The 26,942-nt window shown below is 40.4% G+C and overlaps 4 protein-coding genes across 7 annotated transcripts; 1 reads left to right on the top strand and 3 right to left on the bottom strand.

The window, feature by feature from the left end:
• Positions 1-697: 697 nt before the first annotated feature.
• On the top strand, positions 698-4,128 carry LOC126798043 (chloride channel protein CLC-b). Of its 2 annotated transcripts, none has more exons than XM_050524863.1 (6): positions 698-1,191; positions 1,279-1,479; positions 1,616-1,793; positions 1,930-2,462; positions 2,553-3,705; positions 3,810-4,128. In XM_050524863.1, the coding sequence occupies exons 1-6, from the start codon at positions 998-1,000 to the stop codon at positions 3,915-3,917; spliced, it is 2,367 nt and encodes a 788-aa protein (XP_050380820.1). In that variant the 5' UTR covers positions 698-997; the 3' UTR covers positions 3,918-4,128. The 2 variants fall into 2 exon arrangements, with proteins under 2 accessions (XP_050380820.1, XP_050380821.1); XM_050524864.1 differs by having other exon boundaries at positions 1,045-1,191; positions 1,265-1,479.
• Positions 4,010-7,632, bottom strand: LOC126798044 (uncharacterized). Of its 2 annotated transcripts, none has more exons than XM_050524865.1 (15): positions 7,419-7,632; positions 7,213-7,327; positions 7,011-7,122; positions 6,878-6,922; positions 6,713-6,780; positions 6,585-6,639; positions 6,414-6,493; positions 6,244-6,327; positions 6,055-6,168; positions 5,623-5,741; positions 5,420-5,537; positions 5,028-5,161; positions 4,782-4,935; positions 4,573-4,670; positions 4,010-4,286 (listed from the first exon to the last, which is right to left on the bottom strand). In XM_050524865.1, the coding sequence occupies exons 1-15, from the start codon at positions 7,601-7,603 to the stop codon at positions 4,202-4,204; spliced, it is 1,566 nt and encodes a 521-aa protein (XP_050380822.1). In that variant the 5' UTR covers positions 7,604-7,632; the 3' UTR covers positions 4,010-4,201. The 2 variants fall into 2 exon arrangements, with proteins under 2 accessions (XP_050380822.1, XP_050380823.1); XM_050524866.1 differs by having other exon boundaries at positions 4,573-4,652.
• A 5,776-nt stretch (positions 7,633-13,408) lies between these two features.
• On the bottom strand, positions 13,409-16,471 carry LOC126799497 (receptor-like protein EIX2). The gene has a single exon (XM_050526709.1). It carries the CDS (start codon positions 16,444-16,446, stop codon positions 13,471-13,473), a length of 2,976 nt encoding a protein of 991 aa, XP_050382666.1. The 5' UTR covers positions 16,447-16,471; the 3' UTR covers positions 13,409-13,470.
• Positions 16,472-16,920: 449 nt separating this feature from the next.
• Positions 16,921-25,702, bottom strand: LOC126801121 (uridine/cytidine kinase UKL1, chloroplastic). Of its 2 annotated transcripts, none has more exons than XM_050528587.1 (14): positions 25,452-25,702; positions 25,211-25,302; positions 20,166-20,235; positions 19,920-20,038; positions 19,726-19,822; positions 19,127-19,206; positions 18,766-18,960; positions 18,588-18,671; positions 18,446-18,506; positions 18,136-18,196; positions 17,806-17,899; positions 17,632-17,704; positions 17,346-17,428; positions 16,921-17,259 (listed from the first exon to the last, which is right to left on the bottom strand). In XM_050528587.1, exons 1-14 carry the CDS (start codon positions 25,633-25,635, stop codon positions 17,113-17,115), a joined length of 1,440 nt encoding a protein of 479 aa, XP_050384544.1. In that variant the 5' UTR covers positions 25,636-25,702; the 3' UTR covers positions 16,921-17,112. The 2 variants fall into 2 exon arrangements, with proteins under 2 accessions (XP_050384544.1, XP_050384543.1); XM_050528586.1 differs by lacking the exons at positions 16,921-17,259; positions 17,346-17,428; positions 17,632-17,704; ... (7 more) ...; positions 19,920-20,038; positions 20,166-20,235 and adding exons at positions 21,846-22,186; positions 22,273-22,355; positions 22,561-22,633; ... (7 more) ...; positions 24,789-24,907; positions 25,031-25,100.
• Between the last annotated feature and the right edge of the window lie 1,240 nt (positions 25,703-26,942).

Genomic DNA, 26,942 nt, shown 5'->3' with positions numbered 1-26,942 from the left:
TCATACGCGCCACTTGATTGCTTGGGTGATTAACATATCAGGTGCAGACACGTTTGGTTTGCCAAGTGGAATTGCTCATCTGTCTTTGGGAGGTTGTAGATGCAGATCGGAAAAGGCTTTCAGATCAGAAAATGACAACAGATTATTGTATCCCCAACGTGGTGCGTGAATGATTTGTGCGCGACTTGTTTTTTAATGTTCTTGACTAACAAGTAGCAACTAACAAGCAAAGAGTTTGTCAATACATTTTGAGCTCACTCATACGTATCAATCCTTGATACGATCGCTACATCAAGTAGACTAGTTCGATATTAAGAAATAAAAGTTTCGTGTATCAGTAAATGAGTTTCGGTTGATCTATAAGTCTATAACTAATCTACGACGATACGAAGCCAGTCTTATAGAAGTTTTTAATGTAGCAATGTTTTGATGTATTGTAAGACTATCCTAAGTTGAGAGATGGCAAAAGTGATGATAAGATCATGATCATTCTATGAATATGAATTCTATCCATATCTACTTGCAAGTATGAGGAAAACAGAAATGATAAACAATCACGAATTGACAACAAATTGAAAGCAACACATAATGCTTTTTTTAATTAGATCAACTTCATTTTATGGGGAACGTCCAAGGCTAATAATCTATAAGGTGCCATATATTCGAAAATTTACCATATGAAATAAATCCCACATCGGCCTATTTCGTTGCCCATATGAAAATCTATCCATGACCTTCATCAATCATTGAATTTTCGGCCGCTAGATGCCCCCCTTCTATTTAATATACGCCAGAAATGCCACAGTTGTCACGTATGTACAAAATCGACCAAGTGTATATCCACACTTGTTCTATGTGTGATTATTAATATATAAGCACTATAGAAGTATATATTGCATGGGATACCTTCTCTGCTTATCACCATTTTTATATTCAAAACGCAGAATCAGCCTCACACTGAACTTCTCTGTCTCTCTCCGTGGAGCTTCCAAGTTCAATGGAGGAACATTCGAATCATCATGCAGAAGGTGAAATTCCCCAGACCATGGAAGGTGAAGTTCATATAGAAGAAAGAGATATAGAGAGCAATTCATTGGTCCAGCCACTTCTCAACAGAAACAGAACACTTTCTTCAAATCCACTCGCTCTAGTTGGAGCCAAAGTCTCCCACATCGAGAGTCTAGATTACGAGTAACTATCTGAACTTTCTCTGTTTCCTTAGTAATTGAAATTCTGGTGTCTTGATTTCACAATTGAACTGAAGTTCGTTTGATGCAGGATCAACGAGAATGACCTGTTTAAGCATGACTGGAGAAGCAGATCCAGGGTCCAAGTCTTGCAGTATATATTGTTGAAATGGATGCTTGCCTTGCTGATTGGACTTCTAACTGGTCTAATCGCCACACTCATCAACCTCGCCGTTGAGAATATTGCTGGTTACAAGCTTCTTGCTGTGGTTGATTACATAGACAATGACAGGTTTGCGGCATTCCCTGTACTTCATTAGTGATCCCCAGCTGCTACAATCCAGAAATGATTACACGTTGTGTTCTAGATATCTAATTATCTAGGATGAGAAAATTTAATGACGGAAACTGCGGATCATGTGATGTAGGTACCTGATGGGGTTCATCTTTTTAGCAGTGGCAAATCTTCTATTCACCACAGTTGCTGCTGTTCTCTGCGTGTGTTTCGCACCCACTGCGGCTGGACCAGGTATACCTGAAATCAAAGCTTATCTTAACGGAGTTGATACTCCTAACATGTTCGGTGCCACCACATTGATTGTCAAGGTGAGTACGATTGGTTATCAAATAGAATCTTGTTAATTCATCTTTGTAGGCTTTATCAGACTACCTTGTTATAGATTCAGAGCAGTGCACTACTAGTAAATGAAGTGTTAATAAAGACTTTTACATGTTTCACCAGATAGTCGGAAGCATTGGGGCCGTCTCTGCGGGTCTAGATCTTGGAAAAGAAGGACCTCTGGTGCACATCGGAAGCTGCATTGCTTCCTTACTAGGCCAAGGGGGGCCTGACAATTACCGTGTTAAATGGCGCTGGCTTCGCTACATGAATAATGACCGTGATCGCCGTGATCTCATTACCTGTGGGTCTGCCTCTGGGGTCTGTGCAGCTTTCCGGTCCCCTGTGGGTGGTGTACTATTTGCTCTCGAAGAGGTGGCAACATGGTGGAGGAGTGCCCTTCTGTGGAGAACTTTCTTTAGCACAGCCATTGTGGTGGTTGTGCTCAGGGCTTTTATTGAAATATGCAGCACTGGGCAATGTGGCCTTTTTGGAGAAGGAGGGCTTATCATGTTTGATGTCAGCACTGTAACTTTGACCTACCGTTTAATGGATGTTATCCCTGTTGTTACGATAGGCATTATTGGCGGAGTTCTGGGAAGCTTGTACAATCATTTTCTTCATAAGGTCCTCAGACTCTACAATCTCATAAATCAGTAAGCAATCAAATCACTTTGTGCTCAGCAGAAATATAGGTGTGAATTCTTTCATTGAGTAATTGTTTCTTGATTTCCTCATTTCGGCAGGAAGGGGAAAATGCACAAGATCCTCCTCAGTCTTGGTGTATCACTTTTCACCTCTGCATGCCAATACGGTCTTCCTTTCCTTGCGAAATGCACAGCCTGTGATCCCTCACTTGCAGATTCTGTCTGCCCCACTAATGGACGGACTGGCAACTTCAAACAGTTCAACTGCCCAGATGGCTACTATAATGACTTGGCTACTCTGCTACTTACCACTAATGATGATGCTGTTCGAAACATTTTCTCAACAAACACTTCCAATGAATATCACCCTCTCAACCTCCTAATCTTCTTTGCACTCTACTGCGTCTTAGGATTGTTTACATTTGGAATTGCTGTGCCTTCTGGCCTCTTCCTCCCCATCATCCTTATGGGTTCAGCCTATGGCCGTATGCTTGGTATTGCTATGAAATCGTATACAGACATTGACCAGGGGCTATATGCTGTTCTTGGTGCAGCTGCATTAATGGCAGGGTCGATGAGGATGACTGTATCACTATGTGTCATATTTCTAGAGTTGACCAACAACCTTCTCTTACTGCCCATAACAATGATTGTCCTTCTAATCGCCAAAACTGTTGGAGACTGTTTCAATCCAAGTATCTATGAGATTATACTTCATTTAAAAGGTCTACCTTTCTTAGATGCACATCCAGAGCCTTGGATGAGGAATTTGAATGTCGGTGAGCTTGCAGATGCCAAGCCTCCAGTTGTCACCCTCCGTGGAATTGAGAAGGTGGAACGGATTGTGGAGGTCCTCAGAAACACCACGCATAATGGCTTCCCTGTTGTAGATGATGGAATTGTGCCACCAGTAGGACTAGCTGTTGGAGCAACAGAACTACATGGACTAATTTTAAGAGCTCACCTTCTCCAAGTGTTAAAGAAGAAGTGGTTCCTAAAGGAGAAGAGAAGAACAGAGGAGTGGGAAGTGAGAGAAAAGTTTACCGCAGTTGAATTAGCCGAAAGAGAAGGAAAGATTGAGGAGGTGGCTGTGTCAAGCGAGGAAATGCAGATGTATGTCGATCTGCATCCACTCACCAATACGACACCTTTTACAGTTCTGGAAAGCATCTCAGTGGCAAAAGCTATGGTTCTTTTCAGACAAGTGGGACTCCGCCATTTGCTCATTCTGCCAAAGTACGAGGCAGCTGGGGTGAGTAAATAAATCAATGGATTCTCATTTACTTTGCTTATTTACAAGACTGAGCTTAAACTTTTTAAAGATATCACTAACCTTAGTGTCTGATCCATTTGCAGGTGCCTCCAGTGGTTGGCATCTTAACCAGGCAGGATCTGATAGCGTACAACATTTTGAATGCCTTTCCTCATATAAAAAATCCCAAAGCCAGAGAGAAGAGGAACTGAAAGTGTCTTCTCTTCAACAAACTTGAAAGATGTTGCGTTCTTCTTTATACTTGGTTCATTTTTATGTCAAATTCCAGAGAGTCAGATAGATATAGCACAAGTGTGCAATTTTCATTCATTTGTAACTATTCATTTTACACATTGTAAGGAGATGATAAACAAAATTCTTTTCCTCGAGAGTGGAAACAATGGAAAAGAATTGGTTTTGTTATTTTCTCTTCCTACTATATTCTCTACTCTAAACCCTGGAAAAAAGTCTCAGCAAAGTTTAACTTCCAAATCTCTCACACGTGTTTCTTCTTCTTTCCTGATTTCTTTTTCTTTGGGTTTACGGCTTGGCCCCTCTTGAACACAGCTAAAACCTCAATGCTGCCGCGGACAAATTGGGAAAAAGAAAAAAAAAACTCAAATTAAGACATGTATGAAATGCAAATATGATGGAACTGTATGGCCATTCTAAAATCAAAATTGATACGGCAATTAGGCTGGCTTTCATGTAACTCAGGTTTAATGCACCAACACCAATTAGCATGAACTAATGTTTAATTAGTATGCTCATTCAGTGAACAAGAAACATGCAAAATACGCAAATGCGTGCAACTGTACTGTTATAAGGGAGATCACATATTGGAAGATATAAGGGTAAAAGAAGAACCTCTGTGTGCCAGGGAAAAAATTAAAGCCATGGGCTTTTTCCAAGCGCCATCCCTTAGTTGACAACAAGTCCTCACAATCCTGTTGAGATATGAGCCCCTAATTAGATAACAGAAAAAATATGGTAACATTCAAACCTACCAAACAAATGGGATAATCATAGTTGAATATAATCTAATCACAAGGAACCTTGTAGCAAGTATATTATACCTCTTTGAAGCTTTCCCATCCACAACTTATATAAATAAGGGTTTTAGGCAACACTTTGCTATTTTCTGAAGTCATTTTGCTTCCAATCTGAATTGAATCTTCTCTTGCACGTAGCATCCATGGTCTCTTCTCATCCTTATCCTTTGAGCTTGAACTGAAACATATGAAATATAAACTACATCGAGTTAAACAGCTTCCCCTCAAACCAGCTATGAGGTCCTTAATTGAGTACAGAAATGGTCTAACCTCTCAGATGATGTCCTAGTTTTATCCTTCATTGAAGATATACTCCGCAATGCATCAATAAGAGATATATCCAGACCCTTTCTAGGAGGATCAACAACAAGTACATCTGATCCCATGATCCAGGAAAGAGGTTCCTAGTTCATTTGTTAGAAACAATAGAATTAGTTCTGAAACCATTGCTCAGTAGTCATAAAGGAAGAGATCTCCAAGAAACCATGACAATTCCAATGTACACCTTATAATATCTTCACCTTTCAAGAATTTACATATTAAATAGCAAATTAAACACTATTTCAATTTAAAGGACACTCAGCTGCATGTGTAAAACCATGTGTGAAAAAGCTCATAAAAACATATGATCATAATTCATAAGCTTTCCGACTGTTATTAACCTTAGAAGTGTCTGCATGATGCCAGCTGATGCTGCTATCTTCTATGTTTGGCAGGCGTTCAACCGTCTTCTCAAAGGATAACTTTGATTCTTTGTTAATCTCAATGCATCTCACAGACCTAGAAAACAATTGGGATTTCACTTTATAAAATTCAAGATTTCTGAGTTTCATATGGTACATTTACAGATTTCTTAAATTCTTGCCTGCATTTTCTTGTAGCAGCCAATGATAATCCGATAACACCGGCACCTGCATACAAGTCAGCAACAGATGCTCCAAGAGGGACGTATCTTTGTAGCTTCCGGAGCAGGGTATCAAATGCCTGGAATAAACTGACATTCAGTTAATTTTTTTTTAATTTGAAGACTGATCGGTAATGTTTCCAAATTTCCAAAAGATTGAAGTGTCAAAATAAATGTTTTCCAGTCAAAATGGTCAATCGAGATTCTTGATGTTTAATATTTCAAATGATACAGCTTCAGCCTCTAGCTAGACACAATTATTTTATCTTCGGAGTAATCTTAAGATTACAGGTGGGCGTGGTTCCTCTATATTTAGAGTTATAAGTGCTGGAGATATTGCATGATGAAGTAAATCATATCAAACAGCTTCAGTTGTCAGACTTTGACAAGTACCCGTGTGTTAGCTTGGCCAAAACTGGATGGAGCCAAGGAAATGTCAATTCCTCCCACATGTTCCCAAAAGTCTCTTTCTCCCAAAAGATGTCTCCATCTATTCCCAAAGATTATCTGCATCACCAGGTGATAAATTGTAAATTGAAGACCACCCAAACAAGACTGGTAATTGATAGCCCCTCGACTCACATTGTTACTCGATGTCTGAAAGTTAGCCCACACAGAGTGGATCAGATGGACATCGTTCTTCGGCCCGCCATTCCTCCATATAAACTGGGAACCAGCAAACAGACTAAACATCAATGTAAATCTTTAAAAGAAAATATTCAAAAATGCAGGAAGTAAAGGAGCTAGCTCACATTGGCCAAGGATTGCAGTTTCTCTGAATTTGGGGAGGTTTCATTTCGCGAATTCCATACTAAAGATACTTGCACTGTTCCTGTAAAAAAACATATTTACACACACATTTAATGCCCGTGTATCTCACTCTAAGAAACACATGAATCATATAATAGAAGCCGGCTACTAACCGTTTCTATATCTTTCAGCAGCAGGAAGAGATGTACTGTATGTCGTCACAGCCATCTGCAATAACCTTCACTAATTCAATCACTCGAAAACTTACATACTACACCACACTTAGCATTCCACCACTCACCTGCACATATCGCAAATCGCCAGTCCCCTCATCTTCGTCATACGGCTCAATCCTTAATGCAGTAATCCCTGAAAATCATACAAACAGCCAACAATCAAAACACAAAACTAACGAAAAACCTCAAAACAGCGGATTTAGTGTAGCTGCAGAACAATGAGAGCATACCTCTCTTGAGCAGCTCCACCGCCGAGTTGATATTAGGATGATGAGCTGCACAAAGAGATCAAATTCATAACATAAAATCAGAAAACAACTGCGGAAATGAAAGAGAGTAAAGAAATGTAATGGCATTGAGTACCTTTGCAGTCAGGAATATCAATCACATTATGAGTGCCCTCCTGGTACAGCCCTATCAGAGGCCTCTCCGGCGAGCCGCGAACCGCCAGTTTCGCCCGGCACCGCCATCCCCACTAGAATCAGCAACATCAAATCAACACTCAAATTCAGTAAATCAAAATTTAAATCAGTGAAATTGAAGTAGAAAATAGCAAGGGAGCTACCAGTTTGCAACTGTCGAATGTGAAATCGGAGAGGCCGAGGGACTTGAAGAACTCCGTAGCTTCGTCGACGACGGCCGGACGGTGGAGATTGAACTCGTGAGTACAGCCGGAGCACCTGAAAACGGATAAGAGTCAGCTGAGGAGGAGAGAGAAGGTTAGGGATGAGAGAGAGAGAGAGAGACAGAGAGTCGGGTAAGGAGAGTTACAATTCGAAGTGAGGGCAGTGGAGGGCGCAGGTTAACGGCGGCGGCGGCGGGGTTGAGTTAGGGCTCACTGAGAGTGAGAGAGACGGTGGAGACGGTGACGGTGACGGAGAAGGAGGTGAGGAGTGGGACACGCGGCAGGTGATGAGCGGCGGAGGAAGGCGAGGGGAGAGGAAGCAGAGAGGCATGGTTAACCGCCGCTGTGGGTGGCGGGAGTCGATTTAGTTTCACACTTATCACTATGTTTTGATGAAAAATTCGGATATATAAAAAAATAAAAAAATAATTCCAACGGTAAGTTAACGCAGTAATATATGGCTTTACCAGCCAGACAGTAAAAATTTGATCAAGTTTGTTAAGGGGGCATTTTTTTTTTGGCGGGAACATCGACGTCCGACGATTTTAACCCATTCAAGACTGAATTTCATCTAGTTTAGTATGGTAGATGAGGTGAACTAGCAATTCATGAGAAACCTGTGTTTTTGTTTCCAATTGGGGTTAGAATTTAGGTCTGATATGCATGAAGAGAGCACAAATAGTGACATTGATCTGTTTCGATTTCATCTTACGTCTTGCTTCTGAAAGAAAACAAGATTACAAACATATGAAGGATTATGTTGGAGTTAGTGGAGTTTAGTGGTTGGAGTTAGTGGAAATTAGTGGAATAGTTGGTGTGAATTAGTGGAAATTAGTAGGTAGAATAGTGCTAGAATTAGCCTATATAAAGAAGTGTAATGTGTTAATACAATCATCAATCAATACATTCATACCATTTCTAGTTGGTATCAGAGCCTCTTTGTGCTCTGTTTTTCTCCTGTTTTTTTTTTCTTCCCGTTTTTATCCTTCTTTTTCCGGCCGGTTATCACCTCCGCTGCGTCATTGCCTCACCGCTGCTCTCCGGCCCTCTCTGACATCGCCGCTGCCTTCCCGACGTCGCCGCCTGCTGCTCCGGCACCGCTGCCTTCCCAACGTCGCCGCCTGCCTTCCCGGAGCTGCCGCTGCTGCTGTCTCGCTCTTGCCGCTGCTGCTGTCTCGCTCCTGCTCCCGCCGGACATCGCCGCTCCACGCCAGACGTCACAGCTCCTCGCCGGACGTCGCCGCTCCACGCCAGACGTCGTAGCTCCTCGCCGGACGTCGCCGATCACAGCCTCGCTGATCCTCCTCCCCGAGGATTCTTGGGTATTCGACCCGGTTTTTAGCCCAACCCAGCACAGTTAAGTGCGACCCGGCCCAGACCAGCTTTGTCCGACCCGGCCCAGCCCAGTTCACTCCGACCCGGTTCGCCTGACCCGACCCGGTTCGCCTGACCCGACCCGGTTCGCCTGACCCGACCCGGATCGCCTAACCCGACCCGGTTCGCCTGACCCGACCCGGTTCTCCTGACCCGACCCATCAGTGCATCTTCACCGACAGTTCCAGTGCACCGGCGGCAGATTCTTCTCTATTCTTTGCCTCATCTACACTTTTTCCTTTTCCATGGGTTCTGGACACGAAGCTGATGGTTCTCAGACCTCTGATATTCCGACATTCGAAGTATCTGTGAAGGGTTCTGACAGTGGTTCATTTGGGGGCGCCAAACTAAACGACACCAATTTCCGTAAATGGAAGCGACTCATGACTGCTCATCTTCGCGGCATGCATAAAATGGGACATGTCACCGGCGTCACTAAGGCTCCTAGTCCTACGGATATTGTTGCCTACACTAAATGGGATGATGACGATGGTCTTGTCATGTCTGTCTTGTGGAAAGCTATGAATGATGAGATAATTGATCTGGTGGAGGCTTGTCCCACTGCACAGGCCATATGGGAGACACTAGCCGGCTTATATACTAATGACTCTGATTTCATACAGGTTCATGAGTTAATGTGCACAGCTTTAGCCATTCACCAGGATGGGCAACCGGTGGCGCACTATTTCACCAAACTGAAGAATATTTGGGCTGAGATTGATGTGAAACGACCTTGCATGATTACAAATCAAGAGGATATTGTTTGGTACCAAAAGGAGAAGGAGCTTGAACGAGTTCACCATTTTCTAAAAGGTCTTGATGCCAAACATACTAGTGCGAAAGGCGAACTGCTCCGAATGACCGAACCACCTAGCCTACTCACAGCTTTCACCTATATTCGAAAGGATGAGTCTCAGCAGGAGAGTATTCCTCAGGCTCCGGCTGTCGTTTCCAGTCTCACTGTTCATGCTCGTTCTCCAGCACCACCCCTTCTGCAAGCCACCTCTGCTCCCTTTCATCGACAAGGACCACCACCAGGCTTCGGGAATTAGCCCCGCCCTCCTTGCTCCTTTTGTCATGATACCAACCATGCTCGTGCGACCTGTTGGAAATTGTATCCACACCTTCGGCCTAAACGGCTTAATCATCGTCCACAGCCAAAGGCCGCTCTTCAATTAGTTCCTGAACCAGATATCTATGGTGTGGTTGGGCATGATCATCATACTACTGGAGGAGCACCTACGGCCTCCATCGTTGGTCGTGGTCAAATTGGTATGGCATTCAATATTTCTCACTCTGTTAGTTTTGATACATGGATTATTGATTCTGGTGCATCTGATCATATGACTTATGAAAAATCTTATTTTACCGTATTGTCCCCTCCACCTGTACCCTATGTTACTAATGCTAATGGTGAGGCATTCCCGGTATTAGGGACAGGGTCCGTTCGTATTACTCCCACCATAGAACTTCATAATGTACTCTATGTCCCCGCTTTATCACATCATTTGATATCTGTTCCCCAATTGAACGCTGACGCCCAGTGCTCTGTGACCTTTTTTCCTATGTATGTGATATTTCAGGATCTTCTCACCGGACGGGTAATTGGTCGGGGGTATCTGAGGGGCCGGTTGTTTCATCTGGATCTGACATACGCTGGGGAAAAACCAGGGGGCCAGTCTCGGACCGCTTTACTCTCCACTTCTGACAAGCTAAGTGAAGTTTGGTTATGGCATCGTCGCTTAGGGCATCCATCTTTTAGTGTTATGAAAACATCCATGCCTTCTTTGTTTATTAGTGTGAACGAGTCTCTGTTATGTTGTGAGACCTGTGTTTTGGGCAAGAGTCATCGATCTACTTATTCCCCTAGTACTTCTCCTAAAAGTTTTCTTCCTTTTGAATTAATTCATTCTGATGTTTGGGGACCCTCTAAAGAGTCAACTGTATCAGGAATGCGTTATTTTGTGTCTTTCATTGATGAGTGCACACGTCTTTCATGGATTATTCTTCTTAAAAATAAAGATGAGGTTTTTTCAGCTTTTCGTACCTTCCATGCCTCTGTCCGAACCCAATATAATGCCACCATTCGAGTTCTTCGTTCTGATAATGGGGGGGGGAATATGTGAATCATGTCTTTCAGGAGTTCTTTAACACACACGGAATTGTTCATCAAACAACGTGTCCTTACACACCTGAGCAAAATGGGGTTTCTGAAAGGAAAAATCGTCATTTACTTGATATGGCTCGATGTATTCTTTTTAGTGCCCACATGCCTAAATACCTTTGGGGTGATGCTGTCATTACTTCCGCCCACCTCATTAATCGTCTTCCATCTCGTGTTCTTCAAGGGAAAGTTCCCTATGAGGTGCTTGCATCTCATGTCTCATTACCTTCTTTTCATAATCTTCCTGCTCGTGTTTTCGGTTGTGTCGCTTTTCTTCATCTTCCACAACATCAGCGTTCTAAGTTGGATGCCCGGGCAGTTAAATGTGTGTTTGTTGGGTACGGAGGCCATCAGAAAGGGTACCGGTGCTATCATCCTCCTACTCGAAAGTACTATGTCACTATGGATGTTACCTTTTTTGAGGACATGAGTTACTTTTCCTCTTCTGATACTGCTCTTCAGGAGGGGAATTCCTATTTTGAAGAGTTGTATCATGGAGAGGGGGAGACAAATGAGCCAGTCGATATGGTAACAAGTTCCGTTGAGATTACCAAGGTGTCAGCCACACAGGCACCACCAGAGGTCGTCACTCAAGAGATTCAGGCATTAGAAGCTGACAACACAACTGCCCCACATGTATCCCATACTACTGTTTATACCCCTGACCAAAGCTCTCATGGTACAGAAGATCACTCATCTGAGGTTAGTCATTCTATTGAGGCTAATAGTAGACAATATGTTTTGCCAAATAGGTCTACTCGAGGTCAACCCACAAAAAAATATGAACCTACCCTTCAGACTAAAGCCAAGTATCCGGTGGCCAATTTTATATCTACCAAAAGATTATCTAAGTCATATGAGTCATTCGTGAATCAAATATCTACTGTATCAGTACCTAACAAAGTGCAGGATGCATTGGGAGATCCAAAATGGAGGAAAGCAATGGAGGAAGAGATGGAAGCATTACAAAAGAACAATACTTGGGAGCTTGTACCTCCACCATATGGCAAGAAGACTGTAGGATGTCGATGGGTGTTTACAGTGAAGCACAATCCAGATGGGTCAGTAAGCCGGTATAAAGCACGCCTAGTAGCAAAGGGGTTCACCCAGACATATGGCATAGACTATGATGAGACATTTGCACCTGTTGCAAAGATAAACACTATCCGGGTATTGCTCTCTATCGCTGCTAACTTCAACTGGCCACTTAGGCAGTTTGATGTTAAGAATGCATTCCTTCATGGAGAACTAACGGAGGAAGTATACATGGATCTTCCACCTGGATATGTGGTCACTTCTCCAAGTAACTCTGTATGCAGATTAAGAAAGTCTTTGTATGGTCTTAAACAGTCACCGCGTGCTTGGTTTGGAAGATTCTCACAATTCATGAAGAAAATTGGCTACATACAGAGTAATTCAGACCACACATTGTTTCTCAAACACCAACAAGAGAAGGTAACAGCTCTAATCATATATGTTGACGATATGGTAGTTACTGGTAATGATACTATTGAGGTGGACAGATTACAAAAACAGCTTGCCACAGAGTTTGAAATGAAGGACCTAGGTACACTCAAGTACTTCTTAGGAATTGAGGTAGCCCGGGGAAGTGATGGTATCTATCTGTGTCAGAGGAAGTACATCCTTGATCTACTAACAGAGACAGGTATGTTAGATTGCACTCCAATTGATACTCCTATTGAGCAAAACCATCGGTTAGCAGAGTACCCAGATCAAGTGCCCACTGACAAAACTCGTTATCAGAGGCTAGTTGGACGCCTGATTTATTTGTCACATACCAGACCAGATGTTGCGTATGCAGTAAGTATAGTGAGTCAGTTTATGCATAATCCGAGTGTGGATCACATGGATGCTGTTGTAAGGATTTTAAGGTACTTGAAGTCAGCTCCAGGGAGAGGAGTAATGTTTTCTAATCACAACAATAGCCTCGAGATTTGTGGCTTCACAGATGCAGACTGGGCTGGAAATATTACAGATCGAAGATCCACATCAGGGTACTTTACCTTTGTTGGAGGTAATCTTGTTACATGGAAGAGTAAGAAACAAAATGTGGTAGCACGATCTAGTGCTGAAGCAGAATACAGAGGTATGGCTCAGGGAGTGTGCAAATTGTTATGGCTTAGAAGTTTGCTACAAAATTTGGGTATTAAGCCTGAATGTGCTATGCAGCTGTACTGTGACAACAAGGCAGCCATTGATATCTCCCATAATCCGGTGCAACATGATCGTACGAAACATGTGGAGGTTGATCGTCATTTTATAAAGGAGAAGCTAGACGCGAAGATCATCAGTTTTCCTTTTGTTTCTACAGAAGAGCAACTTGCCGATATGCTCACAAAAGGAGTGTCTAAAAAGGCATTTTATGATTCACTTAGCAAGTTGGGCATGGTTGATATGTATGCACCAACTTGAGGGGGAGTGTTGGAGTTAGTGGAGTTTAGTGGTTGGAGTTAGTGGAAATTAGTGGAATAGTTGGTGTGAATTAGTGGAAATTAGTAGGTAGAATAGTGCTAGAATTAGCCTATATAAAGAAGTGTAATGTGTTAATACAATCATCAATCAATACATTCATACCATTTCTAGTGATCATGCATGACATTGCTTTATTTTCTGAATCATAAAAGGAGAAAACAAGTTCTTTAAATTCTATCTGCACCTTTCCACAGACCCTTTCCCATGGATGAGCTAAAATCTAGAATTGCATACTTTATTTTGTAAACGAACTGAAAATATGCATTTCTCCAGGACTTCTTGATGACCAAAGTCCCAAAAACTCCCCAGAACCCTGTAATGAAACCTAGCACCACGCTGATGATTAATCCAAGCTTATTGCTGTCATCTTCTTCTTCACCATCTTCACTTGGAAGCTGAGGAGTTTCATCGCCTTGGCAAGAAGTGGGTAATGGATACCCACAAAGAGCATCATTGCCTTCATATATGGATGGATCAACCAGAGTTTTGAACTGGTTGGCTGTTGGGATTTCGCCGGAAAGATTGTTGTATGACAGGTTTAGATGTGCCAAGAATGTCAAAGAAACCATGCTCGGTGGAATCGTACCTGACAGATTGTTTATCGAAAGATCAAGAGTTTCTATCAACTCCATGTTGCCCATTTTCGATGGGATCTTTCCTGTCAAATGATTCATGGACAAATTCAAGGTCCACAACTTTACCAGCGTCGTAAGCTCCATAGGCATATCTCCAGATAGGTTATTGTTTGAGAGATCTAGGTTATTAACAAGGTAAAGAGTGGGACTATAATCTAGAACTCTTCCTTTTGTCACCACCTTCAGTTTCCCCTGGTAAAGGTATGATGTATCTTTATCTGAGACTTCAGATATTTTCAAGCCGCTCAGATTACCAACACATTGTGGAATATGACCAGAAAGCGTATTGTTTGAGAGGTCCAATATGTGAAGATTGGAAAGGCCACATAACTGTGAAGGAATGTTTCCAGTGAATGAGTTGGAACTCAAGCGTAGAATCAACAAAGAGGGCATGCTTTCTCCTATCCACGCCGGAATGTTTCCAGAGAACCTGTTTTCACCAAGATCAAGACTCTTCATGCCGGTGCAGTTTCTCAAGGAAGGAAGCTTGCCTGACAAGCTGTTGTCAGAGAGTATCAAGAATCTCAGTGAAATGAGAGAATCCATGGACCTTGGAACTGTACCAGACAGGCTGTTGTTTGACAAATCTACAATATACAAGTCTGGTATGCTATTCCAGAAATGAGGAATTTCACCAGTCAAGTAATTATGCGAAAGAACCATGGTTGTCAACAGGCTTAGATTACCTAGAGACAGGGGAATGCTTCCAGTTAATCCATTCCTCGAGATGTCTAAATCGGACAAGGAGGGCATCACGTCACCGATGTTTGAAGGAATTGGCCCTGTAAACCGGTTATCCCTGAGGTAGAGTGTGGAGATGTTTGGTGACCAAAGTGGGAGGGAACCTTCAAAGCGGTTTGAACTCAAATCAGCATTAGAAGAACTGATGAACCTTAACGAGTTTGGCACTTTGCCGCTTAGTTTATTGTAAGCAACATCTAGCTCATCTAATAACAAATCTAACTGCCAAAACCAATCTGGTATGCTATCTGCAATCCCAGCATTATTGAGGACCACCGTGACAAGCTCCGTCTGATTTCTAAGCCAAGCAGGAAATTTGGGGCCCAGTTGACATGATCTAAGGTTCAAGTATCTTAATTTGAAAGGAGGCATCCACTTAGAACTAATGTTGAAAACTAGGGAAATGTTTGGGGAGGCTTTCTGGATTGACACCTCTTTTAAGCTTGGAAGTTTCAGAAAATGAGCTTCTGTGATAACACCTTCCCATGTGTTTTCAGATAGATCTACTGCTACGAGTGATGAGAGCTGCCCAAAACTTTCCGGGATGACTCCACCCATCTTATTGTATGCAAGGTAAAAGTCCTCCAAAGATGTCAATTTTCCAATAGATTCTGGAATTGAACCCTGGAATGAGTTGTGCCACAACGTGAGGTATCTTAAGTTCTGAAGATGTCCTAATGAATTAGGCAAGTGACCTGTGAGACTGTTAAAACCTAAATCCAATCCCTCTAAGCTGCTGTTTGAGCATCTAGACAAACTGTCAATGAAATCAGTTATCTCACCAGTAACTTTGTTGATTGAAAGTTTAAGAGACTGCAAATTGCATAGCATCCCTAAGTTTCTCGGCAGCTGACCTCCAATGTCTGAATTCTCAGACAAATCAAGGTTCTTCAGATGAGTCAAACTCCCAAATGTTTCTGGAAGTTCTCCATGCAGATTGTTGGAACTTAGGTCAAGATAGAGTAGGTGAGTAAGATTGAACAACCAGGGAGGAAGGGTGGAGTTAAAACCATTGGTAGAGAGGTCAAGAACCAAAAGTGAGGTGAAATTGATATGGGGAAGAGTAGGTGGAAAAATGGAAAGTCCACAACCAGGCAAATGCAATTCAAGAAGTGAAGGGAGCATATTAACAGTGGGGAGCCAATATGGTGCAGTCTTGGTAAGGTCTGCTCCTCCCAAGTTCAGAAACTCCAAGGAAGAAAGACTGGAAAGCCATCTGAGATCACTCTCAATATCATTATTACTGAGATCAAGGTGAAGCAAATTTGAAAGGTTTCCAAGACTGGAGGGAAGCACTCCACCAAAAGATGCCCCAGATAAATTGAGGTGTGTTATTCTCTCTAGTGATCCAATGAAACTTGGAAGGTCAAGACCTCCGAAATCATTCATGCTCAAATCCAAGTAAACCAACTCTTTCAAAACAAGCAAAGAAGGATTGATCTCACCTCCCAAAGTGTGCAATATTTCATCACCAACACTGTCCAAACCTTCCGGATAGGGGTTGCGAAGATCAAGGCTGTCCACGCGTCCAGTTGTGCTGTTGCAGCCTATACCTCTCCAATTGCAGCAATCTACTCCAACCCAAGATGAAAGACGGCCAGAAGGATCAGTGAAGCCCTCTCTAAGCTTCAGAAGGGCTTTCCTTTCGATATCCATGCAATTCACATTAGGATCTGCATTGCAGAAACCAAGTTTGACTGTGTGAAGGTATGAAGTTCCTATTAGTAGTACTAGTAAAAGAAGTACCAAAGGAGTACTGTGTTCCATGCTTTCTGAGTTCTTATTCAATGGAAAAATGGTATAGAATGATGTGTTTGCAATATTTAAAGGAGGCCTATATGTACAGAACCAAAGCAATTCATGGTGGAAAACAATTGATGCTGACATTCACCATATGAAATGGACACTATTTTCTAACACCAAGTCATGGTGGAAGACTGGAAGTTCTATTAACCGGCAACAAGTGAAGTCAAAAGATGACGTGTTTTTGAAAGGTCAAGTAAGGTCATCTCTTTCATGGAAGCTGTCAAATACGATCTAACCTGGGGTCATATTCAACCAATCAAATAACCCATTTCGACCCATAAAGGACTCCAGGAATGTCTTGTTCACAAGGACATTCAAACGGGAAAGAGGTCTTTTAGTCAATGAAAAGTGCGAATACGGATACAGTCACAGAGCATAAGCCAGACTCTAATTCCTGGGTGCATTGCTTTGAAGTTTCCAAACTTTTCGAGGACATTATGATAAGGCTGAAATCAATGTTTATATACTGCAATTTGACTGATTCACGCAATACAGTTGTAATTAGCACATAACGGGCAATACACTCCGTAATTCTAAACTTGAAGACAAGTCTAATAAATCTCCTTGGTGTTTCTGTATAGCAACCTAGTTCAAGGCTGCAGCCCAATTAGGATCACTTATCTACGATCAATCATCTGTGCCGAAGTAACGATCGCCAAATTCACCCAACCCTGGTATGACACGAAATTCTTCATTGAGTGCAACATCAAACTCTGTAGTGACGATCTTCAATGATGGAAATCGTTTGTAAACACAATGAATTCCCTCAGGAGCCTAAAGCAGAATAAGATGACGGTAAATCAACATAGTTCATATCGTATATACTGATACGGAATCAGAAAGCATCAAGTAGTACTCACAGATATAAGGTTTAAAAATATTATATGCGATTCAGGAACCCCCTTCTGTATGAGTAGTTCAATAGCCTGGTTAGCAGAGTTACCTACAAGTCATCAGAGTGGTCATTACGTTTCAATCATCAGCCTGTATACATGTATAAGACTATTCTTTAAGATGGGCCAAAAATTCTTCACCATATTTTGGGCAATTAGAGTACAGTGTTATTATATCACCAACCACTTTTCCTCAGTACAGGCAGATAACAAAAGTTGGTGAACCAAGCTTATCGAACATAAATGCAATTACCTGTACCAAGCACAGGGTCTAGAAGCAGGACATGCCGCTCTGAAATATCCTTGGGGAGCTTCTCATATATAAGCTGTAAGGTGCAATGACCAATTATACACAAGTTTCGCTAAATTTGTGAGAGGAGTGCTTAGTTTTAAGCAAAGTTATCCTATTTTATAAACATAACATCACCTGTTTGCCATCGTCTCCATCACGATGGATCAAGATCTTCCCAATTTTTATTCCTTTGCAACATGCACGTAATGCATTTTCCATGCTCTCACCACTGATCATAACAAACAAGAAATGGTTATGGATTCCTGTAAACAAGAAACCAAGAGATATAAACGCTTATCATCATCATCTGCCAAAGCACATTAGAGAAGTGCACAAATAGATTTGGGTCCAACACAATTATACAGAGAAAGATCGGAATGGACCCAGTTACCCAAACATACAAGTGCACAGTTCTGATTGTCACATAAGTAACTCCTAAAAACCAATAACTAATTTAAAGCTCACCTTCGAACAATTGAAACTCCACATAATTTCTTGCAGAAATCAACTCCAGTATACACACATCCTGAATTACAAGAAAACACAAAATTTAAGAAGATGCAGACTGCTCTTTTTGCTGAACAGGTACACATGTCTAAATGTAAATGTGCCGAGAAGATCACATGAAAAACTAGACAGAATATAAGGTGCCACTACCTGTCAGCGGCCAAGTATGAAGCTTCTTATACGGTGATCATAAAGATATGGACACACACACACACACACACATATATATAAGCGATAAGAAGAGGGTGGGAGAACATAATGGACACACCTGGTGGAGTAATTACTTGTTTCTCTGTGAATGGTAGATGACCAAGGCCATGCTCCACAACCTAGAGACCACATCAAAGTATCAGAACGTAGTAGCTGAACTATGGCATAAATGTTGAGTAAGGTGTGAAACAAAAATTTACCAGACGAATAAGGCGATCAGAATAAAATACAAAATCATGCTTCGATATTTCTCGGTCTCGAATCAGTGTATGCATGCCTCTAATCTGAAACATGAAAACAATTAGATTCAGGTCTATGAAATGCGGGAAAGATGAAGAATCTGCTTACAAGACCAAATAACATCAAACCGATGCATACCTGAAACGTGGACTGTATAACATACACATTAGGATATATTTTGCAAAGGTCATGCTGACCAAGCTTTGTGCGAATATGTTGTACAATCAAATCGATAGCAACATGGTTATCACCTCCCCGGGGAATGATCACGTCGGCATACTTCTTTGAGGGGAGAACAAAATCATCAAAGGCAGGCTTGACAAACTTGGCATACTGCATGATAAGAAAAATGCATTTGACATGAATTTTCAAATTGTAAATCTACTAAAGATTCATACTCTTTTCTTATCAGGAACAGGAAACATGGGTTTGTATTCCCAGTCTTATGATCTGAGAAATGCACCAAGTACAAAGAGATTGTTCAAGATTGGGGCCCTACCTGCTCCAGAACAGAATCTATGTCCCTGCCCCTCTCAGCCGTGTCTCGTCTTATTCTACGAGCAAGTCTCACATCAGCATCTGAAGGCATATGAAAACAAGGAGACAGCGAACATTCAGAGAGGAAGAGAGCGTAAACAAATAAAATTATGACCTACTTCAGGCATTTATATCAAGACCGGCCAATGCACAATTAAAAAATGGCCCAAGAAGTTATTGACTTGTCTAACTACAAAAGTCTGTAGGTACATATAGATTAGGTTTTTAATCAGCACAGAATTTCAGGGATTAAAAGAACCAAACTCAAGGCTTCCAAACCCCAAATTTTGTTTTCATATGAAAACTAAGAAGTCAACTTTTCTTATCCACTTTCTGTTAATTTATTTACATATGGGAAAAATTCATATTTGACTGCAGAAGCAAATCATATTTGAGTCTATTAAACCATGTAATTTGACATATGAAGACCACGTAGTGTGAGACTTTAAACAATTAAGACCATGCAAAACATAGCTATTAATGAAAGGTACAATATTTGATAACCATAAGAGACGCAATCAAATTATCGCAGTGACAGAAACTAGACTGAGGAAATCAAACCTGTGTCGACAAAGATCTTCATGTTCATCAAATTACGGACGCGCTGGTCATGGAAAACCAGGATTCCCTCCAAGATTATCACATCAGAAGCATTCACCTGACCGAGAAGTAGACAAAATGCATAGCGAATGTCAAGAAAAAACAACATAAATTACGGGCAAAAGAAGCTTTATACTCCTACGAAACCTTCATACCTGTCGAAAACTATCAGAACTGCGTTGATGTATCTTAAAATCATATATCGGAACATGGACAGACTGCCCACTCTTTAGCTTTTGAACACACTCTAACATCTGTTCAGTGTCGAATGCATCTAACAAACAACAAACCGAACCATCACTTATTCAATACAACTTCAGTAAACAGCCTACTTTCATAGGCAGCATCGATTTCGAGAGAAATAAACTTCAATTATACAGTAAAGTATATGAACTAATTACCAGGATGATCAAAATTATACTCATGCACTCGCTCAGACTCCTCAGGTGTCAAACCACGATAAAACGAGTCCTATACACCGTTTACTCTTTAGCATTAAATACTATTATTTTCTCAACACAATGCCGTTCAGTCATTAATGTAGTTCTTTCATACTAATTCTTTCTTCTTCATTTCTTTAGAAAAGTTCATTCCACCGTATTTTCTTTCATATAGCTGTAAAATTTGATGATTGAAGGCAATTAAAAAAAATTATTGACTTTATCCTTATTTATTCCAAAATTTATTGTTTGCAAAATAATCAAGTATTAGAGATGAATTTTTTATTTTCCTTTTACTTTCGCGTGCCCCTGAAGATTTTATTTTCTAGTTTCACCACTGGATTCAAAGACGCGCCCTATGTAGAGGTTGAAAATTTGGCATACATAATGGTCAAGGAACAAGAACCTATTGCATGGGATTTGCTTTCGGTGACCAACGGCCTCAGAGAAGTTAAAGTCAAGGCCAAAAACAAAAAAGTTTCCTTATCTGCAATAAAACATCGTTGGCCACCTTTATAATTGGCACAAAAGTTCCTTAACCACTCGGCTTGAGCCGATGATTAAGGAACTAGCGGGGGCTATGTTTGTACCCGATTATGGTAAATCGGCCTATATATTATTTGCCGATAGATGAAGAAAATTTTGGTGTTTTTATTTGTGGTATCTCAATAGAATTTCATTTTTATGAAAAATCTATTAGATATTATGTGTTGGAGATTCAAGAAAAATGGAATGAAATTGTAACGAAGATTAATTATAATTGCCAAGATATAGGAAGGAAATGAAGTTATAACGGCGATTAATTGCCGAGATATTTAAGAAGAATGAAATAATAGTGATTAAGTATTTAATTACTAAGATTTAATCATAATTGAATCAAATAATGACAATTAATTTGTTATTGGTGTACCCTCATTCTAGCGCCATAACAGCATTAATTATTGATTTTTATATTTAATACCGAGAATGAAATGACTCATTATATTATGGTGCGCGAGAAGAAGGTAATTATGATGTGATTAAGGAATGGAGCAATATGGAGCATATTTTAAATTTGGTCATTAAGACCGAAAACATCATTTAATTTGATATTTCTTTTCCTTTGTAAATCTTACGTATGTAACAATATAAATAAGAGGCGATTAACACAATGTAAAGGGTCACTGACCACACAACCCAAATCAATTCAATAAACCAAATTCTCTACAATATCAATCTTTTTCGTTTTTGTTCTAGTTAGAATTTTTATTGTTTTCTTTAGTTTCTCTAGCAATTAGATCCGTAGTCTTTTACTTTACTTTCTGCACTTTATTTCCCGCTCAACATTTGTGAAAACACTGAAAGTCCTTGCAACAAAGGCACAAGAACCCAACAGTAGAGACAGTTCCTTCCTCTGCCGACAATCGCTTGAAAGACGTCAGAAACAATCGTCCTTCTGATTTACGGGCATGCCAACTCACAACCAGATGGCCAAGCGAGGTTTCAAATAACCATTTTGACCAATAAAAGACTCCAGGAATGTCTTGTTCACAATGAAAAGTCGAAATAAGGCTATGTCACAGAGCATAAGGCATACACTAATTCCTGGCATTGCTTTGAAGTTTCCAAACTTGAACAAACTTGCATACGAGGACATAATCACAAGGCTGCAATCAGTGTTTATAACTTTATATACTGCAATTTGACTGATTCAGGCAATAAAGTTGTAATTAGAACACAAGGGGCAATACACTCCGTAATTCAAAACTTGAAGAAAAGTCAAACAAATCTCCTTGGTGTTTCTGTATAGCAACCTATTTCAAGGCTGCAGCCCAATTAGGATCACTTATCTGTGATCAATCATCTGTGCCGAAGTAACGATCGCCAAATTCACCCAACCCTGGTATGACACGAAATTCTTCATTGAGTGCAACATCAATCTCTGAAGTGACGATCTTTAATGATGGAAATCGTTTGTAAACACAATGAATTCCCTCAGGAGCCTAAAACAGAATAAGATAATGGTAAATCAACATAGTTCATATCGTATATACTGATACGTTATCAGAAAACATCAAGTAGTACTCACAGATATAAGGTTTAAGAATATTATATGCGATTCAGGAACCCCCTTCTGTATGAGTAGTTCAATAGCCTGGTTAGCAGAGTTACCTACAAGTCACTCAGAGTGGTCATTACGTTTCAATCCTCAGCATGTATAAATGTTTAAGACTATTCTTTATGATGGGCCAAAAATTATTCATCAGATTTTGGGCAATTAGAGTACAGAGTGTAATTATATAACCAACCACATTTCCTCAGTACAGGCAGATAACAAAGTTGGTGAGCCAAGCTTATCGAACATAAATGCAATTACCTGTAGCAAGTACAGGGTCTAGAAGCAGGACATGCCGCTCTGAAATATCATTGGGGAGCTTCTCGTATATAAGCTGTGTAAGGTGGAATGACCAATTATACACAAGTTTCGCCAAATTTTGTGAGAGTGCTTAGTTGTTAGCATAGTTATCCTACTCTATAAACATAATATCACCTGTTTGCCATCATCTCCATCACGATGGATCAAGATCTTCCCAATTTTTATTCCTTTGCAACATGCACGTAATGCATTTTCCATGCTCTCACCACTGATCATAACAAACAAGAAATGCTTATAGATTTGTGTAAACAAGAAACCAAGAGATATAAACGCTTATCATCATCATCTGCCAAAGCACATTAGCGAAGTGCAGAAATAGATTTGGGTTCATCACAATTATACAGAGAAAGATCGGAATGGACCCAGTTACCTTAACATTCAAGTGCACAGTTCTGATTGACACATAATTGTAATTCCTAAAACAAATACCTGATTTAAAGCTCACCTTCGTACAATTGAAACTCCACATAATTTCTTGCAGAAATCAACTCCAGTATACACAGATCCTGAAATACAAGAAAACACCAAATTTCAGAAGATGCAGACTGTTCTTTATGCTGAACAGGTACACATGTCTAAATGTAAATGTGCCGAGAAGATCACATGAAAAACCAGACAGAATATAAGCCAAGTATGAAGCTTCTTATACGGTGATCACACACACACACACACACACACACACACACACACACATATATAAGCGATAAGAAGAGGGTAGGAGAACATAATGGACACACCTGGTGGAGTAATTACTTGTTTCTCTGTGAATGGTAGATGACCAAGGCCATGCTCCACAACCTAGAGACCACATCAAAGTTTCAGATTAGAGGCATGCATACACTGATTCGAGACCGAGAAATATCAAAGTATCAGAACGTAGAAGCTCAACTATGGCATAAATGTTGAGTAAGGTGTGACACAAAAATTTACCAGACGAATAAGGCGATCAGAATAAAATACAAAATCATGCTTCGATATTTCTCGGTCTCGAATCAGTGTATGCATGCCTCTAATCTGAAACATGAAAACAATTAGATTCAGGTCTATCAAATGTGGGAAAGATGAAGAATCTGCTTACAAGACCAAATAACATCAAACCGATGCATACCTGAAATGTGGACTGTATAACATACACATTAGGATATATTTTGCAAAGGTCATGCTGACCAAGCTTTGTGCGAATATGTTGTACAATCAAATCAATAGCAACATGGTTATCACCTCCCCGGGGAATGATCACGTCGGCGTACTTCTTTGAGGGAAGAACAAAATCATCAAAGGCAGGTTTGACAAACTTGGCATACTGCATGATAAGATCAATGAATTCGACGTGATTTTTCAAATTGTAAATCTACTATAGATTCATACTCTTCCTTATCAGGAACGAGAGACATGGGTCTGTATTCCCAATCTTATGAACTTAGAAATAAACCATGTACAAAGAGATTGTTCAAGATTGGGGCCCTACCTGCTCAAGAACAGAATCTATGTCCCTGCCCCGCTCAACAGTGTCTCGTCTTAATCTACGAGCAAGTCTCACATCAGCATCTGAAGGCATATGAAAACAAGGAGACAGCGAACATTCAGAGAGGACGAGAGCATAAACAAATAAAATTCTGACCTACTTCAGGCATTCATATCAAGACTGGCCAATGCACAATTAAAAAGTGGCCCAAGAATTTATTGACTTGTCTAACTAGAAATGTCTGTAGGTTCATATGGATTAGGTTTTTAATTAGCACAGAATTGAGCGATTAAAAGAACCAAACTCAAGGCTTCCAATATTTGACTGCAGAAGCAAATCATTTTAGACTCTATAAAACCATGTAATTTGACATATGAAGACCACATGGTGTGAAACTTCAAATAAGGCCTTGCAAAACATAGCTAATAATGAAAGCTACAATATTTGATAACCATTAGAGACACAATCAAATTATGGCAGTGACCAAAACTACACTGAGGAAATCAAACCTGTGTCGACAAAAATCTTCATGTTCATCAAATTACGGACGCGCTGGTCATGGAAAACCAGGATTCCCTCCAAGATTATCACATCAGAAGCATTCACCTGACCGAGAAGTAGACAAAATGCATAGCGAATGTCAAGAAAAAACAACATAAGTTACGGGCAAAAGAAGCTTTATACTCCTAAGAAACCTTCATACCTGTCGAAAACTATCAGAACTGCGTCGATGTATCTTAAAATCATATATCGGAACATGGACAGACTGCCCACTCTTTAGCTTTTGAACACACTCTAACATCTGTTCGGTGTCGAATGCATCTAACAAACAAACAAACCGAATTAACATTTATACAATACAACTTCAGTAAAGCTAACAGCCTACTTTCGCAAGCAACATTGATTTCGAGAGTAATAAACTTCAATTTTACAGTAAATTGTTACCAGGATGATCAAAATTATACTCATGCACTCGCTCAGACTCCTCAGGTGTCAAACCACGATAAAACGAGTCCTATAAAACAATCAAACCATACAGGCTTTCTTCTTAATTTCATTGATCAATGAAGCAAAAAACTGCGCAGGTAGGAAATGCAAAGTACAAGTCAGCATTTGAACCCTAACCTGATTAACAAGGACGACGCGATGATCGTGAAGCTGCTGTATGATCATGTCGCACACAGTAGTCTTACCCGAAGCCGTACCTCCAGAAACTCCTATTCAATTCATCAAAGCCAAAAATCAAAAATCAAAAACCAAAAACCGAATCAAATGCACTCGAAAAATCGAAAAATTCTAACTGAAATTGAATTGCGAAGTGTGAAATGGAGTGAAATTGAATTGCGAAGAGTGAGAAAGAGAGTACCGATGACGAAGGGCTGCTTGGGGGCGGCGGAGTCGGCGGGGTTAGAAGAATCGGCGGAAGCTGATGAAGGGGAAGAAGAAGAAGGAGAAGAGGATAGGAGGCCGTCGAGGCGGAGCCCCGAGAAGTGGGGGCCGGAAGCTCTCTCCATGAGGTAGTCAACGGTGGTCTTCGTCTCCTCCGGCATGGTGGAGTCTCTCTCTCTCTCTTATAGTCGTATTGAAATCAAATTCTGTTAAGTGCTCACCACTGTAAATGCGTGACTGTGCCTGTGCTGTTTTATTGGAATCAAATTCAATTTTTGTTCTTTTTTTTTTTCAGCCCCTAGGTTTTTTCTTTTTTTCTTTTCTTGTTTGGAATATAATTCGAGGAATATGCTTTTCAAGCGATGGACTTCTTTTACGTAACCATAGTAAAAACTTCATTTTTACTCCCTCAGTTAATTTCACTCCCCCCCGCCCAAAAAAAATTCAATTAATGACTAGTCGGATAACTCGGATTTAAGTCACTGGGATAGGAAAAATGGTTCACATAAAGATCATTTATTATGAGGAAAATCTGAGAATAAGAATATTCAGCTACACACAATTGTGGTACGTCTTTAAGAACTAAAAACGTCATGGAGTGTGTTAACAAAATTTGGTAACTCTAGTCCTGATTGTTGTCTTATTCTTTACTTGAAGTATCTTTGAATGTAGGAGAACTTGGAAGGCGATTGCACAGAGGAAATTTTAGCCTGAGGCATATATAAAGAATGTGATCGAGTTCAACTTCGTGTCAATGCCATGAAACAGGAGATAATTGACCAAGTCTTGGTTATAACTGAATTTCAAGGCCTCTTCTTACATCTCATGAAGCTGAATTTTCACCTCTTCTTTTTACATTCTAATGTCATCTGCTCATCGACAACACAATTGCCATTTTATTAATTGAAAAGACTCATCTTTGTACCATCTACTTACCCCAAAATTTTAATCTACTATTACTGCAATTATATGGTGTTCTAGATCCATATATATTATGAATATGAGAAGATCTTGGTTTTCAGTGGTCAAAAATATTTTGAAATGTTCGAAAACTGAAGTAGATTTAATAACTGATTTAAAAGGCATGAAATATAGAGTATTTTGAGAAAATAAGGAAGGTATAGTTACCATTTTAGCTTCTTATAAAAATAGTTTGAAGGTCCATTGAGTAAGGAGGTCAAGATTATTTGATCATGCAAAATAAAATGGAAAAATCTATCTTACGCCGATGTATACGGTACGCCGGCACATCCGACCGTACAATCTCATCACCACTGCGTGCAAAAGCTGACAGCCTCTGCCATCCGTTCAGCCTCTATTGTATGGTATACAACGATGTACCCAGACGAACCCAAATAAAACTATCTTTCTATATAAAACCATGTAATTTGACATATGAAGACCAAATGGGATTTGGTCTGAGAATCTAAACAAGGCCATGCAAAACACAAAGATACGACCCCACTTA

This window comes from Argentina anserina, chromosome 6 (genome assembly GCF_933775445.1).
Source record: "Argentina anserina chromosome 6, drPotAnse1.1, whole genome shotgun sequence".
NCBI classification, from domain to species: domain Eukaryota; kingdom Viridiplantae; phylum Streptophyta; class Magnoliopsida; order Rosales; family Rosaceae; genus Argentina; species Argentina anserina.
Note: the sequence above shows the minus strand (reverse complement) of the source record. Positions and strands in the feature narration are given on the sequence as shown.

Coding starts and splice junctions, on each gene's coding strand:
- LOC126799497 (XM_050526709.1), bottom strand. CDS start 16,446: ATGGAACACAGTACTCCTTTGGTACTTCTTTTACTAGTACTACTAATA.
- LOC126798043 (XM_050524863.1), top strand. CDS start 998: ATGGAGGAACATTCGAATCATCATGCAGAAGGTGAAATTCCCCAGACC. Junction 1,794..1,929: donor CCACCACATTGATTGTCAAG/GTGAGTACGATT, acceptor ATGTTTCACCAG/ATAGTCGGAAGCATTGGGGC. Junction 3,706..3,809: donor CAAAGTACGAGGCAGCTGGG/GTGAGTAAATAA, acceptor ATCCATTTGCAG/GTGCCTCCAGTGGTTGGCAT.
- LOC126798044 (XM_050524865.1), bottom strand. CDS start 7,603: ATGCCTCTCTGCTTCCTCTCCCCTCGCCTTCCTCCGCCGCTCATCACC. Junction 7,328..7,418: donor CACTGCCCTCACTTCGAATT/GTAACTCTCCTT, acceptor ATCCGTTTTCAG/GTGCTCCGGCTGTACTCACG. Junction 6,169..6,243: donor TTCAGACATCGAGTAACAAT/GTGAGTCGAGGG, acceptor CTGGTGATGCAG/ATAATCTTTGGGAATAGATG.
- LOC126801121 (XM_050528587.1), bottom strand. CDS start 25,635: ATGCCGGAGGAGACGAAGACCACCGTTGACTACCTCATGGAGAGAGCT. Junction 19,207..19,725: donor GAAGATCTTTGTCGACACAG/GTTTGATTTCCT, acceptor ATATGCCTTCAG/ATGCTGATGTGAGACTTGCT. Junction 17,900..18,135: donor GGAGTTTCAATTGTTCGAAG/GTGAGCTTTAAA, acceptor TGTTATGATCAG/TGGTGAGAGCATGGAAAATG.